This window comes from Leucoraja erinacea, chromosome 1, assembly GCF_028641065.1.
Source record: "Leucoraja erinacea ecotype New England chromosome 1, Leri_hhj_1, whole genome shotgun sequence".
Classification (NCBI taxonomy): domain Eukaryota; kingdom Metazoa; phylum Chordata; class Chondrichthyes; order Rajiformes; family Rajidae; genus Leucoraja; species Leucoraja erinaceus.
The window spans coordinates 138,109,502-138,123,951 of record NC_073377.1 but is presented as its reverse complement, the minus strand read 5'-3'; the positions used below and the strand labels follow the sequence as shown (position 1 = coordinate 138,123,951).

General features: G+C 44.7%; 1 protein-coding gene across 1 annotated transcript in view; it reads right to left on the bottom strand.

Moving 5' to 3' along the window:
• Positions 1–432: 432 nt before the first annotated feature.
• pkd2 (polycystic kidney disease 2) overlaps positions 433–14,450 on the bottom strand; it is a 72,741-nt gene continuing 58,723 nt past the window's right edge. Inside the window, exons 13-15 of the mRNA XM_055644135.1 lie at positions 14,180–14,343; positions 7,138–7,285; positions 433–4,854 (exon numbers count right to left, since the gene is read on the bottom strand). Of these exons, the coding sequence (XP_055500110.1) occupies positions 4,624–4,854; positions 7,138–7,285; positions 14,180–14,343 (543 nt within the window). The 3' untranslated portion in view covers positions 433–4,623. The remainder of the gene's footprint in view (positions 4,855–7,137; positions 7,286–14,179; positions 14,344–14,450) is intronic.

The window sequence follows — 14,450 nt, the reverse complement described above, 5'->3', positions numbered from 1 at the left end:
AGAAGGCAGGTATGGGATACTGAGTTGGATGATCAGCCATGATCATATTGAATGGCGGTGCAGGCTCGAAAGACCGAATGGCCTACTCCTGCACCTAATTTCTATGTTTCTAAGTCCTGTCATCATCCTCAAATATTCTCTGCACTCGTTCCAACTTAGCAACATCTTTCCTATAGCAGGATGACCAAAACTAAACACACTACTCAAATGCAGCCTTGCCAACATCTTCTAGATGGCAACAATTTAGTTGTTATTCTGAAATGGCTGAATACATATGTAGTCAACTTTAACTCCCACCTCCTTCCGTCCTGCCTCCCCATGCCTGAGCAGACCTGTGTAACACAGCTTTTTACTTTCTCATTATTTTCACCATGACTTCTTCCTCACGTATTCCCTTGTATCTGCAGTGCGAAAATCACAGAGGCAAGTAAATCAGCAGAAAAGATATACTTTATTATAAAGTGCTTGCATACAATTGCCCGTAATCTACAAAAAACCTCCAACAATGGAAGACTTGAAACCTACTGGAAAGTTTGTAAAGAAAGTGTACCTAGTTATAGAAAAGTAGCACGGGGAAGCTGGATATTTCAAATGAGATATTAAAATATAAAAACACGGTTCTATAAACTAGACTTTATGCATTTGCACGCACAGCGTCAAGATATAACATGGACATCCCATGAAATGATGCACTTCAAAATGAAGTTTGTTAAAGTTCCTACACATCACTTTAATAAAAATCTTTTTGTTCAAAAAAGTTGTGATGCATTAATAGGTACATGAATTCATATTCAACATTATGCAGGTAATGTCAAACCTAAACTAAAAGGGAAATATACATGGCAAGTGAATACAGATCAAAGCATTTTCATTCTGTATTTAGAAAGGCAACTATGCAAAAATAATAATGTGGAATATAAGTTCAGACTTAATAACAGCACAGGTTACATGGAATTCTAGAAAAAAAAAAGTACCGCAGATACTGGTTTACAAAATAAGACAAAAGTGCTGGAGTTACCCAGGGGGTCAGATAGCATCTCCGAAGAACATGGATAGGTGACGTTTCGGGATTGAAGGGTCTCAACCTGCAACATCACCTATCCATGGTCTCCTTGTTGCTGCTGGTAAATGCGGAAACCAAATGCTTCTGCCGTGCAATGTGAGGGTTTCCAAAGTTTCAAGATAGTTTTACAAGCATGTGCCTCCATATTTATCACAACGGTAATGCCAACCAGGTCCTATCTTTAAGATGCGTTTGAGGCAATGATGGAAAGTCACTTCGATGGGTGAGAACTATGCGACCTACCATCAAAAACAAGGTCCAACAAAGCATCTCTCATAGGAGGCAGCTCATAACAAAAAACAGAAAGCAAAGGAATTCAGCAATCTTTGCACAGGTGAGGGCCAATTACTGTTTAGTTTATAGAGACGTTGATAAGAAAGCACTGAAACAGGGCCCTTAACCTTCAGTTGGGATGTTTCCGCCACAAAGCACTCCCACCCTCTCAATTCCGCTCACCACTTACATATTTCCTCAATCAATTAGAGTCAGAGTATAGAAACAGGCCCTTCAGTCCAATTTGTCCATGCTGACCAAGAGGCCACATCTGAGCTGGTTCCATTTGCCCACATTTGGCCCAGATCCCTCCAAACCTTTTCTATCCACGTACCTGTCCAAATGTCCTAAATGCTGTTATTATACCTGCCTCAACTACTTCCTCAGGCAGTTCATTCCACACATCCACCACCTTCTGTCTGATAAAGCTGCCCCTCATGCTCCTATTAAATCTTTCCCCTCTCACCACACTTTGCCCTCTAGTTCTTGGTTTTCCTATCTTGGGATAAAGACACACTGGATATCTTTTTAAGGACTATTTCAACAATGGTAATTTAGAATAACCAAGCCTCCGGCCTCAAATTAAAAAAAGACACAAAGTGCTGGGGTAATCCAGTGGGTCAGGCGGCATTCCTGGAGAACATGGATAGGTGACATTTCAGGTCAGGACCCTTCTTCAAACGTGAAAACAGAAGAAGGGTGCCAACCAAAAATGTTACCTATCCATGTTCACCCAAGATGCAGCCTGTTCCACTGAGTTACTCCAGCACTTTGTGTCTTATGAACAAACATCTCAAGTTCCCCGGGTCCACTCTAGCCTCTAAAGCCATCCCAAAAATCTCTATTGTTACCAATTGTGAATCACAATATTTAGGTGGCTCTCCACTGATTCGTGCACAAAATCCTGAAGGAACTTTTTAAACTTTACAATTTAAAAAATAAACTTTTGTTTAAACAAATTCCACTGAAGGATCATTAAGGATTAATGGCAAAAGGAGTCCGGACTGTGAAGGGGCTGGCAATTCTTGGAAAGGTCCAGTAAGCAATCCGCAAGAATGTTTAAGTCGGGCTTTCCCTTCCCTTCTGTGTTCAATGATCAACATCTGACACAGGAGAAGACGACACAACACGGCCCCTCAATCCCACCCTCTTACTGACACAACACTGAATCCAAGGATTTGTGGGGAAGTGGAGTGTGGAAGATGGCAGGAGAGGTGGGATCTGCTTGTGTCACTAATCATTCTGGTTAAACCAATTCCATGCAATCTGTGCCCCTGCATCCATTATCCTCAAACACTTTTAAACAGCTCCTCCTAGCTTGTAATTCACTGTAGTTCAGGATGAAAACTGATGAAGGCAACTTTTCTAATATTACCTTCTAAAGCTCTTATTGTCAGCTAGGATCTTATTGTTAAGTAGGTTTCATTCAGTTGAGAAAATGCAGATGCACTTCACAACTATTTACACAACTCTGCTGGAGATCACAGAATGCCTTTGGACTTTAGAGATACAGCGTGGATTTGGCACACCGACCAGCGATCACCTCGTACGAGCCCTATCCGTAACACTAGGGACAGTTTACAATGTTACCGGAGCCAATTAACCCACAAACCTGCACGTCTTTGTGTGTGGGAGAAACCGGAGCACCCGGAGAAAACCCACACGGTCACAGGGCATTGGGATTAATAACATAGTCATCAAGGACGGCACAAAAGGTGTCACAGTGGCAGAGTTAGCAGCCTTACAGCGCCAAAGTCCCGGGTTCGATCCTGAGTATGGGTGCTTGTCTGTACAGAGTTTGTATGTGCTCCCTGTGACATGTGCGGCTTTTCTCCGGGATCTCCAGTCTCCCCCCATATTCCAAAGACGTACAGGTTTGTAGGTTAATTGGCTTGGTGCAGTTGTAAATTGTCCCTACGGTGTGTAGGATAGTGTAAGTGTGCGGGGATCGTTGCTCGTGAGATGAAGGGCCTGTTTTCACACCGTATCTCTAGACTAAATTAAAAAGGAGAACTCCGTACAGACAGCACCCGTAGTCAGGATGCAACCCAGGTTTTTGGCACTGTAAGCAGCAACTCTACCGCTGCGCCACCCTGCCGTGGACTATGCAGTCCATGTTGACTATGTTGGATATGTTATTAATCCTAATGTCATGCTTCTTCCCTGACACCATCGGACAGATTCATGCTAATTATTAAACTATAGCTTTAAAAAAAAAAATAAAAAAATCCCAAATCACAATCCAGAGGTTAAATTACAGAGGTTCTGAGGAGAATGAGTGAGGCAACGTTCCCAAACCCATACCACTATTTGCTGAAAACACCACATCCTGCCAAACTAATAGGCAGCAAGATGGAGTTTACAGATTACAGAAGATAAGACACAAAAAGCTGGAGTAACGCAGCCCGCGGGACAGGGAAGGAATGGGTGACGTTTCGGGTCTTCCGACTAGAAGTATGAAGAAGGGTCTCGACCCGAAATGTCACTCATTCCTTCTCTCCAGTGATGTTGCCTGTCCCGCTGCGTTACTCCAGTTTTTTGTGTCTATCCGGTTTAAACCAGCATCTGCCGTTCCTTCTCACTCATTTCGTTTTACAGATTACAGATGTCCACTGGGTTGAAATAACAGAGTGACTATACCCATCTTAACCTCTAACCCTGTTTAAGAAGACCCATTTGTAATCGACAGAGCATGGACGGAGGCCAATGTTACGTGTACTGGTTTGCTGAAATATCTTTCATGTTCATGTCAGAGGAGCAGAATTAGGCCATTGTGCCCATCGAGTCTATTCCACCATTCAATCTTTCCAATCTTGCTGATCTATCTTTCCCTCTGAAGCACATTCTCATGCCTTCTCCCCGTAACCTTTGACACCTTTACTAAGCAAGAAACTTGATTAGGTTGAAGGGAGGGAAGAAAAAGAATGAAACCTAAATCCCATCATGGTTGATCTCTGAAGCTCTCCAATTAATGCCGAGACACAGCTCTGCCCCGGTTTATTGGGAGTTTCTCCAGCTAAAGCATTCTGTACCACGGGTGCAGGAAAATACGCACGCAGCTTCCTCTAAATTTCTTGAAGTAAAGCAGGCTACAGGTAAGAGTTTATAAAAATCCATGATTACATGGCTGTACAATCCTTGCCGAGGTGTTGGGTGTGATCATTCCTACTCAACTGATCAATTCGCAACTGCATTAAAAAACAAGGTGTAAATACTGATGCAACGTCTGCGCAATGCGACGTTGTAGATTAACGGACAAGCCCATCTCCAGCTGCAGAATGAAAGCTCTAGACATGGCTGCCCCCAAGACCCCCGGCGTCCGCCAAGCCTTCAGTGGACTGAGAGGACGAGGGGCGGGAACTGTGGGAGCGGGAGCGCCCGTTGATCCCCAGCGGGGTCCCGAGGTGGTGGCTCAGCTGCGACACGGTCTCGTCCGACTCCCAGCGCTCCAGCTCCTCGCGCACCAGGCGCTCCATCTGCTCGCGGTGCACATCATTGTCCCGGCCCAGACGCTCATCCTGTGGGGCAAAGGAAGCTTTACTCATGTTACACTACGTCCACTACCTCAGCCAAGCGCAGAGCGCTGGAGTAACTCAGCGGGTCAGGCCTGGAAACAAACAACTGCAGATGCTGTGTATACCAATGATAGACATAAAGTGCCGGAGTAACCCCGTGGGTCAGGATGCGTTTTGGGTCGAGACCCTTCATCAGAGTCAGGGAAGGAACTACAGATGCTGGTTTATACCAAAGATAGACAAAGTGCTGGAGTAACTCTGTGGGTCAGGCAGCATCTCTGGAGAAAAATGATAAGTGACGTTCTGGGTCTGAAGAAGGGTCCCGATCCAAAACCATCTATCTTTTTTCTTTAGCAATGCCACCTGATCTGAGTTACTCCAGCACTTTGTGTCTATCAGCGGGTGAGGTAGTGTCTTTGGAGGGAATGGACAGATGACAGTACAGCGATGCAGCGGGTAGAGCTGCTGCCTCACAGCGCCAGAGCCCCGGGTTTGATCTCGACTAAATGTGCTGTCTGTCTGCGTGGAGTTTGCATGTTCTCCCTGCTATCGCATGGGTTTCCTCCGGTTTCCTCCCACGTCCAACAGACTTGCAGGCGTGTAGGTTAATTGGCCTCTGTAAATTTCCCCTGCGTGTTTAGGGAGTGGACGTGAAAGTGGAATAGGATAGAACTAGTTTGAACGGGTGATCTATGGTCAGCGTGGCCCAGAGCGGTCTGCTTCCACATTGTATCTGTCAATGAATCAATGACGTTTTGAGGCAGAATCCATCTTCAGACTGATGGAGCGGGAGAAAGCTGGAAGAGAAGTGGGTGCTGGGCAAAGCTTGGGAAGTGAATCATGGTACAGATGAGAGGAGGGCAATTATCAGATGGGTGGACCAAGTGACAAAGACTGGAGGTAAATAGGAGACAAAAGGGCATCAGATAAGCAAAGAGGAGTGAAATGTCAGTCCATTCTCTCCACAGATGCCACCTAACCTGCTGAATTTGCCCAACACTGTTAATGTTTATATATAATAACTGCTCTTTGTATTTCTCTTACTTGGTTCGGGCTGCAAATTTAATATCGAAGCAGATCTGTATCAGAATCTGAGGCTTCTCTTTACATTAAGCAAATTAAATAATTCAAATTAAATTTCATTTAGAAGACCCAAGCATAGGAAAGTCAAGTTACATAATTCAATAGGCATTTGGACAGGTACATGGACAGGACAGGTATAGAGGGATATGGGCCAAATGTGGGCAGGTGGGGCCAATATAGATGGGGGATGTTGGTCAGTATGGGCAAGATGGCCAAAGGGCCTGTTTCCACGCTGTATGACTATACGGACCAATGTATAGTCTGATCTAACTTTGTCCAATTAGCCTGTTCCTCGTCTGTATTTTTTATATTTTCTTTGCCTTCCTTGGTTTGGCAAGCCTTAGTATTCATTTAACAAAACCTTTCCACCTCCGTTTTGGAAGTTTGAAGTGACCCCTGCTTCAACAGTTTAGTTTTGGCCCTTGGTTGGAGGTGGTGCCCGATTGTACAAACACACATCCAGACATCACGCTGACACAACCTCCCGCAAATTCCTCACTTCCCTCCACCAGTTTACATCATTTTCAGCTGCCTGCACTGTCAAACCATCATCTGCAGAAGCAACAAATCATATATTCAATGTTTAAAAACAAAATTTTAACCTCATTCAGACATGAGCCGACTCACACACAGAATGCTCAGCACAGTAGATGCAGTTCCAATTGAAAATCTTAATTTTATTTAGGGATGGAAACAAGATTTTATTTTTAAGTTACCATTGAGGTACCATATGCTTCTATTGGGGAGAAGACAGGCACTGTTGGGGATGATTGATTGGGGACAATCAGCCATGATCACAATGAATGGCGGTGCTGGCTCGAAGGGCCAAATGGCCTCCTCCTGCACCTATTTTCTATGTTTCTATGTGAACCAGAGGGCATAGGTTTAAGGTGAGGGGGGAAGAGATAGGAAACTGAGAGGCAACTATTTTTTTTACTCAAAAGGTGGTGGGTATATGGAACAAAGTGGCAGAGGAGGTAGTTGAGGCAGGGACTATAACAATATCATTACAATTAGGAGACATTTTGACAGGTTCATGGATAAGATAGGTTTAGAGGGGTATGGGCCAAGCGCGGGCAGGTGGGACTAGTGCATTGGTGGGTGTGGGCAAGTGGGGCCGAGGGGTCTGTTTCCACACTGTATCACTATGACTATCACAGAGAGAGTGATGAAAGTCCAGCCAGTGCCTCAGATAGGGCTCACCTCTGTTACACCATCCAGCAGCCTGCCTAGTACGTCCCTCCTCTTCAGCTTGGCTCTCTCCATGGCCTCCAGCTTCACAATCACGGCATCAATTTTGGACACGATGCTGCCGATGGAATGCTCCATCCGATCCACGCGCCTGACAAGGCTGAGCAAAGAATCAAATCAATTACAAATACAGCTTTCAAAGTCATTCTAAAATTAGCTGTTCTCAACTGATTAATTATACAGATGCTTTCAACAGAGTAACATAGCTTTTATAGACAATAGGTGCAGGAGTAGGCCATTTGGCCCTTTGAGCCATTCAATGTGATCATGGCTGATCATCCCCAATCAGTACCCCGCTCCTGCCTTCTCCCCAAATCCTCTGACTCCGCTATTTTAAGAGCCCTATCTAGCTCTCGCTTGAAAGTATCCAGAGAAACTGCTCCACCGGAGAGAATTCCACAGGCTCACCACTCTCTGTGAGAAAAAGTGTTTCTTCGTCTCCGTTCTAAATGACTTCCTCCTTATTTTTAAACTGGTTCTGGACTCCCCAGCATCAGGAACATGTTTCATAGAAACATAGAAATTAGGTGCAGGAGTAGGCCATTCGGCCCTTCGAGCCTGCACCGCCATTCAATATGATCATGGCTGATCATCCAACTCAGTATCCCGTACCTGCCTTCTCTCCATACCCTCTGATACCCTTAGCCACAAGGGCCACATCTAACTCCCTCTTAACTATAGCCAATGAACTGTCCTCGACTACCCTCTGCGGCAGAGAGTTCCAGAGATTCACCACTCTCTGTGTGAAAAAAGTTCTTCTCATCTCGGTTTTAAAGGATTTCCCCCTTATCCTTAAGCTGTGACCCCTTGTCCTGGACTTCCCCAACATCGGGAGCAATCTTCCTGCATCTAGCCTGTCCAACCCCTTTAGAATTTTGTAAGTTTCTATAAGATCCCCTCTCAATCTCCTAAATTCTAGAGAGTATAAACCAAGTCTATCCAGTCTTTCTTCATAAGACAGTCCTGACATCCCAGGAATCAGTCTCTGGTGAACCTTCTCTGCACTCCCTCTATGGCAATAATGTCCTTCCTCAGATTGGAGACCAAAACTGTACGCAATACTCCAGGTGTGGTCTCACCAAGACCCTGTACAACTGCAGTAGAACCTCCCTGCTCCTATACTCAAATCCCTTTGCTATGAAAGCTAACATACCATTCGCTGTCTTCACTGCCTGCTGCACCTGCATGCCTACTTTCAATGACTGGTGTACCATGACACCCAGGTCTCGCTGCATCTCCCCTTTTCCTAGTCGGCCACCACTTAGATAATAGTCTGCTTTCCTGTTTTTGCCACCAAAATGGATAACCTCACATTTATCCACTGCCTCTATCGTGTCCAAACCCTTAACAATCTTATATGTTTCAATGCAAAGTAAACATCCACAGTATTACATTACTAGGTTATGTGGAACATAGAAGAGTACAGCATAAAAACAGGCCCTTCAACCCACAATGTCAGCGTGAACATAATGCCAAGAACATATCTCTCCTTATCCACGTGCCTATCCAAAAGTCTCTTAAATGCCATTGTCTTTGCCTCCACCATTTTTTATTTTTTTTAAATTTCAAAATAGACTTTATTCAATTGATAAATATATACAATTCATGAACCATTCGAACAAAAAATTCATCCGACATTTTCGGAGACTATACAAATTTGTTTCAGTACAATATTTTTACATTTGTCAAATTCCCCCAAAACTGTCCCCCACCCGTGACACTCAGTGGCTCCTGTCCAAGTAATAAATATATACAATGTGTGCACAGTTTGAAAATTCCATCCGACATTTTTGTAGGCGATAAGAGATTGTTCAATACAGTTTATGACTTTTAAATTCCACAAAAATGTCCCCCACCCGTGCCACTCATGTGGCCCTCTGGTGTGGGATACCATCCATTAATTTAATTTGAGGGGTGTCTCCACCATACCGTGTCCCCCCATGTCCAGCAGCGGAAGGACCCTAGACTGTGGCCCTCCTCCACCGAGCCTTGGCGTTGGCTGCACCAAGCTTCAGCGAGTCCCTTAGCACGTACTCCTGCAGTCTGCAGTGGGCCAGTCGGCAACATTCCCTGACGGACATCTCGCTCTGCTGGGTGGTGAGCAACGCTCGGGCAGACCAAAGAGAGTCTTTCACCGAGTTGATGACCCTCCAGCAGCACTCGATGTCAGCCTCCACCTTTTTTTTTTTTTTTTTAAATTTCAAAATAGATTTTATTCAATTGATAAATATATTCAATTCCTGAACCATTCAAACTTTTGCCTCCACCATGGCCCGACAGTTCCAGGCACTCATTACCCTCTGTGTAAAAATACTTGCCCCGTACATCTCCGTTACACTTAGCTCCTCTCACCTTAAAGCTATGCTGCCGAGTATTTGATTCTTCCATCCTGGGTTTAAAGGGTTCAACTAGCTAGCCTATCTATGCCTCTACACTTCTATGAGCTCTCCCCGCAACCTCCTGCGTTCCGCTGAGAGAAATCAATCCAAGTCTGTCCAATCTCTCCCTGTAGCTAATAGTTTAGGTTAGTTTATAATTGTCAAGTTTACCGAGGTACAGTGAAAATATTTTTATTTGCGTGCTCTCCAGGCCAAAAGACTACACATAGAAACATAGAAATTAGGTGCAGGAGTAGGCCATTCGGCCCTTCGAGCCTGCACTGCCATTCAATATGATCATGGCTGATCATCCAACTCAGTATCCTGTACCTGCCTTCTCTTCATATCCCCTGATCCCTTTAGCCACAAGGGCCACTCCCTCTTAAATATAGCCAATGAACTGGCCTCAACTACCTTCTGTGGCAGAGAATTCCAGAGATTCACCACTCTCTGTATGAAAAATGTTTTTCTCATCTCGGTCCTAAACGATTTCCCCCTTATCCTTAAACTGTGACCCCTTGTTCTGGACTTCCCCAACATCGGGAACAATCTTCCTGCATCTAGCCTGTCCAGCCCCTTAAGAATTTTGTAAGTTTCTATAATATCCCCCCTCAATCTTCTAAATTCTAGCGAGTACAAGCCAAGTCTATCCAGTCTTTCTTCATATGAAAGTCCTGACATCCCAGGAATCAGTCTGTACTCCCTCTCTGGCAAGAATGTCCTTCCTCAGATTAGGAGACCAAAACTGTATGCAATACTCCAGGTGTGGTCTCACCAAGACCCTGTACAACTGCAGTAGAACCTCCCTGCTCCTATACTCAAATCCTTTTGCTATGAAAGCTAACATACCATACGCTTTCTTCACTGCCTGCTGCACCTGCATGCCTACTTTCAATGACTGGTGTACCATGACACCCAGGTCTCGTTGCATCCCCCCTTTTCCTAAACTGCCACCATTCAGATAATAGTCTACTTTCCTGTTTTTGCCACCAAAGTGGATAACCTCACATTTATCCACATTATACTGCATCTGCCATGCATTTGCCCACTCACCCAGCCTATCCACGTCACCTTGCAGCCTCCTAGCATCTTACTCACAGCTAACGCTGCCCCCCAGCTTCATGTCATCCGCAAACTTTGAGATGTTGCATTCAATTCCCTCGTCCAAATCATTAATATATATTGTAAATAGCTGGGGTCCCAGCACTGAGCCTTGCGGTACCCCACTAGTCACTGCCTGCCATTGTGAAAAGGACCCGTTTATTCCTACTCTTTGCTTCCTGTCTGCCAGCCAGTTCTCTATCCACATCAATACTGAACCCCCAATACCGTGTACTTTAAATTTGTATACTAATCTCTTATATATCTTATCTCTTTGTCAAAAGCCTTCTGAAAGTCCAGATATAACACATCCACTGGTTCTCCCTTATCCACTCTACATCCTCGAAAAATTCTATAAGATTCGTGAGACATGATTTACCTTTCATAAATCCATGCTGACTTTGTCCAATGATTTCACCACTTTCCAAATGTGCTGCTATCCCCTTTAATAACTGACTCTAGCAGTTTCCCCACTACCGATGTTAGACTAACTGGTCTGTAATTCCCCGTTTTCTCTCTCCCTCCCTATTTAAAAAGTGGGGTTACATTAGCTACCCTCCAATCCTCAGGAACTACTCCAGAATCTAAAGAGTTTTTGAAAAATTATCACTAATGCATCCACTATTTCTGCAGCTACTTCCTTAAGTACTCTGGGATGCAGCCTATCTGGCCCTGGGGATTTATCGGATTTAATCCATTCAATTTACCTAACACCACTTCCCGGATAACCTGGATTTCATTCAGTTCCTCCATCTCATTTGACCCCCGGTCCCCTGCTATTTCCGGCAGATTATTTATGTCTTCCTTAGTGAAGACAGAACCAAAGTAGTTATTCAATTGGTCTGCCATGTCTTTGTTCCCCATGATCAATTCACCTGTTTCTGACTGCAAGGGACCTACATTTGTTTTAACTAATCTTTTTCTCTTCACATATCTATAAAAACTTTTGCAGTCAGTTTTTATGTTCCCTGCCAGTTTTCTTTCATAATCTATTTTCCCTTTCCTAATTAAGCCCTTTGTCCTCCTCTGCTGGACTCTGAATTCCTCCTAGTCCTCTGGTCCATGATTACAATCAAGCTGTCCACAGTGTACAGATAAAGGATACAACATTAAGTACAAGATAGTCTGATTAAAAATAGTTTGAAGATCTCCAATGAGGTAGATGGGAGGTCAGGACCGCCCTCAGGCTGATGAATGGACGATTCAGTTGCTGGAGAACATGGATAGGGGACTTTTCAAGTCGGGACCCTTCTTTAGACGTATGATCCCGACTTGAAATATCATCTATTCATGCTCTCCAGAGACATTGCCTGACTTGATGAGTTACTTCAGTACTTAGTGTCTGTTTTTGTAAACCAGCACGTGTAGTTCCTTGTCTCTAGTCTTTTGTTTCCAATGTTTAGCAGTGTTAGCAGTGTTTCCAATCCAGCATCCCATTTAAACTTCACATTAACCACTACCTTAGCAACTGTGATCTATGAACTGTATCTTTGGTTGCACTCTGAACTATTATGGTTTCCGAGCACAACATTAATGAATGAATTATTAATTATATATTTAACTGTTGTTTTGCTAATGGACCTGTTAAGGATTATAGATGTAGGTGCAGAATTAGACCATTCGGCCCATCAAGTCTACTCCGCCATTCAATCATGGTTGATCCATCTTTCCCTCTCAACCCTATTCTCCTACCTTCTCCCCTTAACCTTTGACACATGCACTAATCAAGAATCTGTCAATCTCCACTTTAAAAATACCCAACGACTTGGCCTTCACAGCCGTCTGTGGCAATGATATCCACAGAAGCCTACTATGTTCTGTGTGCTGAAGCAAAGCAAGAATTTCATTGTCCTATACAGGGACACATGACTATAAACTCACTTGAACTTGGGGGAATTTTTTTTTTTTTTTTTAATTCACCGTCCGCTAAAGAAATTCCTCCGTATCTCATTTCTGAAGGCACGTCCTTTTATTCCGAGGCTGTGCCCTCTGGTCCTAGACACTCCCACTAGTGGAAACATCCTCTCCACATCCACCATCCAGGCTTTTCACTATTCGGTAAGTTTCAATGAGGACACCACCCCCTCCAAAACCATGCTGACTTTGGCCTATTTTATCATGTGCTTCCTAGTACTCTGAAACCTCAACCTTAATTGTCGACTCTAAAATCTTACCAACCACTGAAGTCAGACTAACCAGCTTATAATTTCCTTTCGTTTACATCACTCCCTTCTTAACAAAGGGAGCTATAGTAAGAAAGAATTTCATTGTTTCATTGACAGTACATATGACAAATAAAACTCTTGACATCCTGTGGTCAATATTGCTTCTGCTCATTCTTTTTTCCCCCCACACGGAATCAGTTCACACTCCATGTTAAATTACATCTGCCATGTGTGACCTTGCAGAGTAAGGGCAGGAGTCACAAGTTCATAAGTCATAGGAGCAGAATAAGGCCATTCGGCCCATCAAGTCTACTCCGCCATTCAATCATGACTGATCTATCTTCCTCTCTCAACCCCAATCTCCTGTCTTCTCCCCATTGATCACCGGGTGGCGCCTGCAATGGCTGCCTCGCCAGCAGCCTGTCGTGTCCCTTCTGTTTTTTATTATTTAAAGTATGTTTCTAATGTAGGTCTCAATGTCTCTTGGCTAGTTTATGTGGGGGGGGGGGGGGGGGGGGGGGAGGGAAAAATAGGGGGAAACTTTTTCCCAGTCACTTAACCTGGCGGAGATGTAACTGTTCTCCATATCCCATCTTCACCCACCTTGCGGCCTACCAGCTGGATTGGCACGGCCTTTCCGACCAGAGCTTCAGCGGCAGACGCAGCGTGGACTTACCATCGCGGAGCCTGGGATCCTGTCGAGGATCGCCAGTGTTGGAGCTCCGACCGGTGGGCCTGCTGACTTTTAACATCGTGGAGCTGCGGGCTGCGGAGCTTCTAGCCGCGGGCGGCTCAGACTTTAACATTGCGGAGCCTGGGATCTTTTGCTGAGGATCGCCAGCATCGGAACTCCGCCCCTTGGGGACTGTAGACTTTAACATCGGAAGCCGCGGTCTCCGGAAACAAGCAGCCTAGTCGGGAACTCCAAAGACGGGGAGTGTGTTACGTCCCGTCCCGACGTCGGAGTTTCGATTATCCTGGCGAGAGGGCATGTATATCGGGCCGTCCTAGCGGCAACTGCGGAGGGTTTGAAAGGCCCCGACCAAGGGTGAACAAGGTGGAAGATGATTGAACTTTGTGGCCTTCCATCACAGTGAGAAATGCCGATCCCACTGTGGTGGATGTTTACGTTGAATTCTATAGTGTTTTGTGTACTTATTATTCGTATGGCTGTATGGTAACTCAAATATCACTGTACCAATTAGTGCATGTAACAATAAATGAAACTTGAACTTGACCCCCGATGCCTTTACTAATCAAGAACCGATCAATCGCCACCTTAAATCAATCTCCACCTTAAATTTAAATAGTTGACAAGTGAATAAAACGGTTGCCAGTCTAAACCCTTACACTTGAAACTCCTCGTAGGACACCCCTGTGGAGCTGCTCCCTCTTCTCCTTGAGCTATGACCGCTATCTTCATCATCCTCCTCCTCTGAATCGTCCATGCTCCGCGGGAAGCTTCGGCCACTGGTTGATCGAGGCAATGAGCTCCTGTCCAGGTCCAAGTCGTCCTACAACACCAGGGGATTGAACACATTAGCTGTGTACTTATCTATACCACCTAGAAGCAGAACCCAAGCACAACGCACAATTCTCACCTTGCTTGCAACATGAGCCA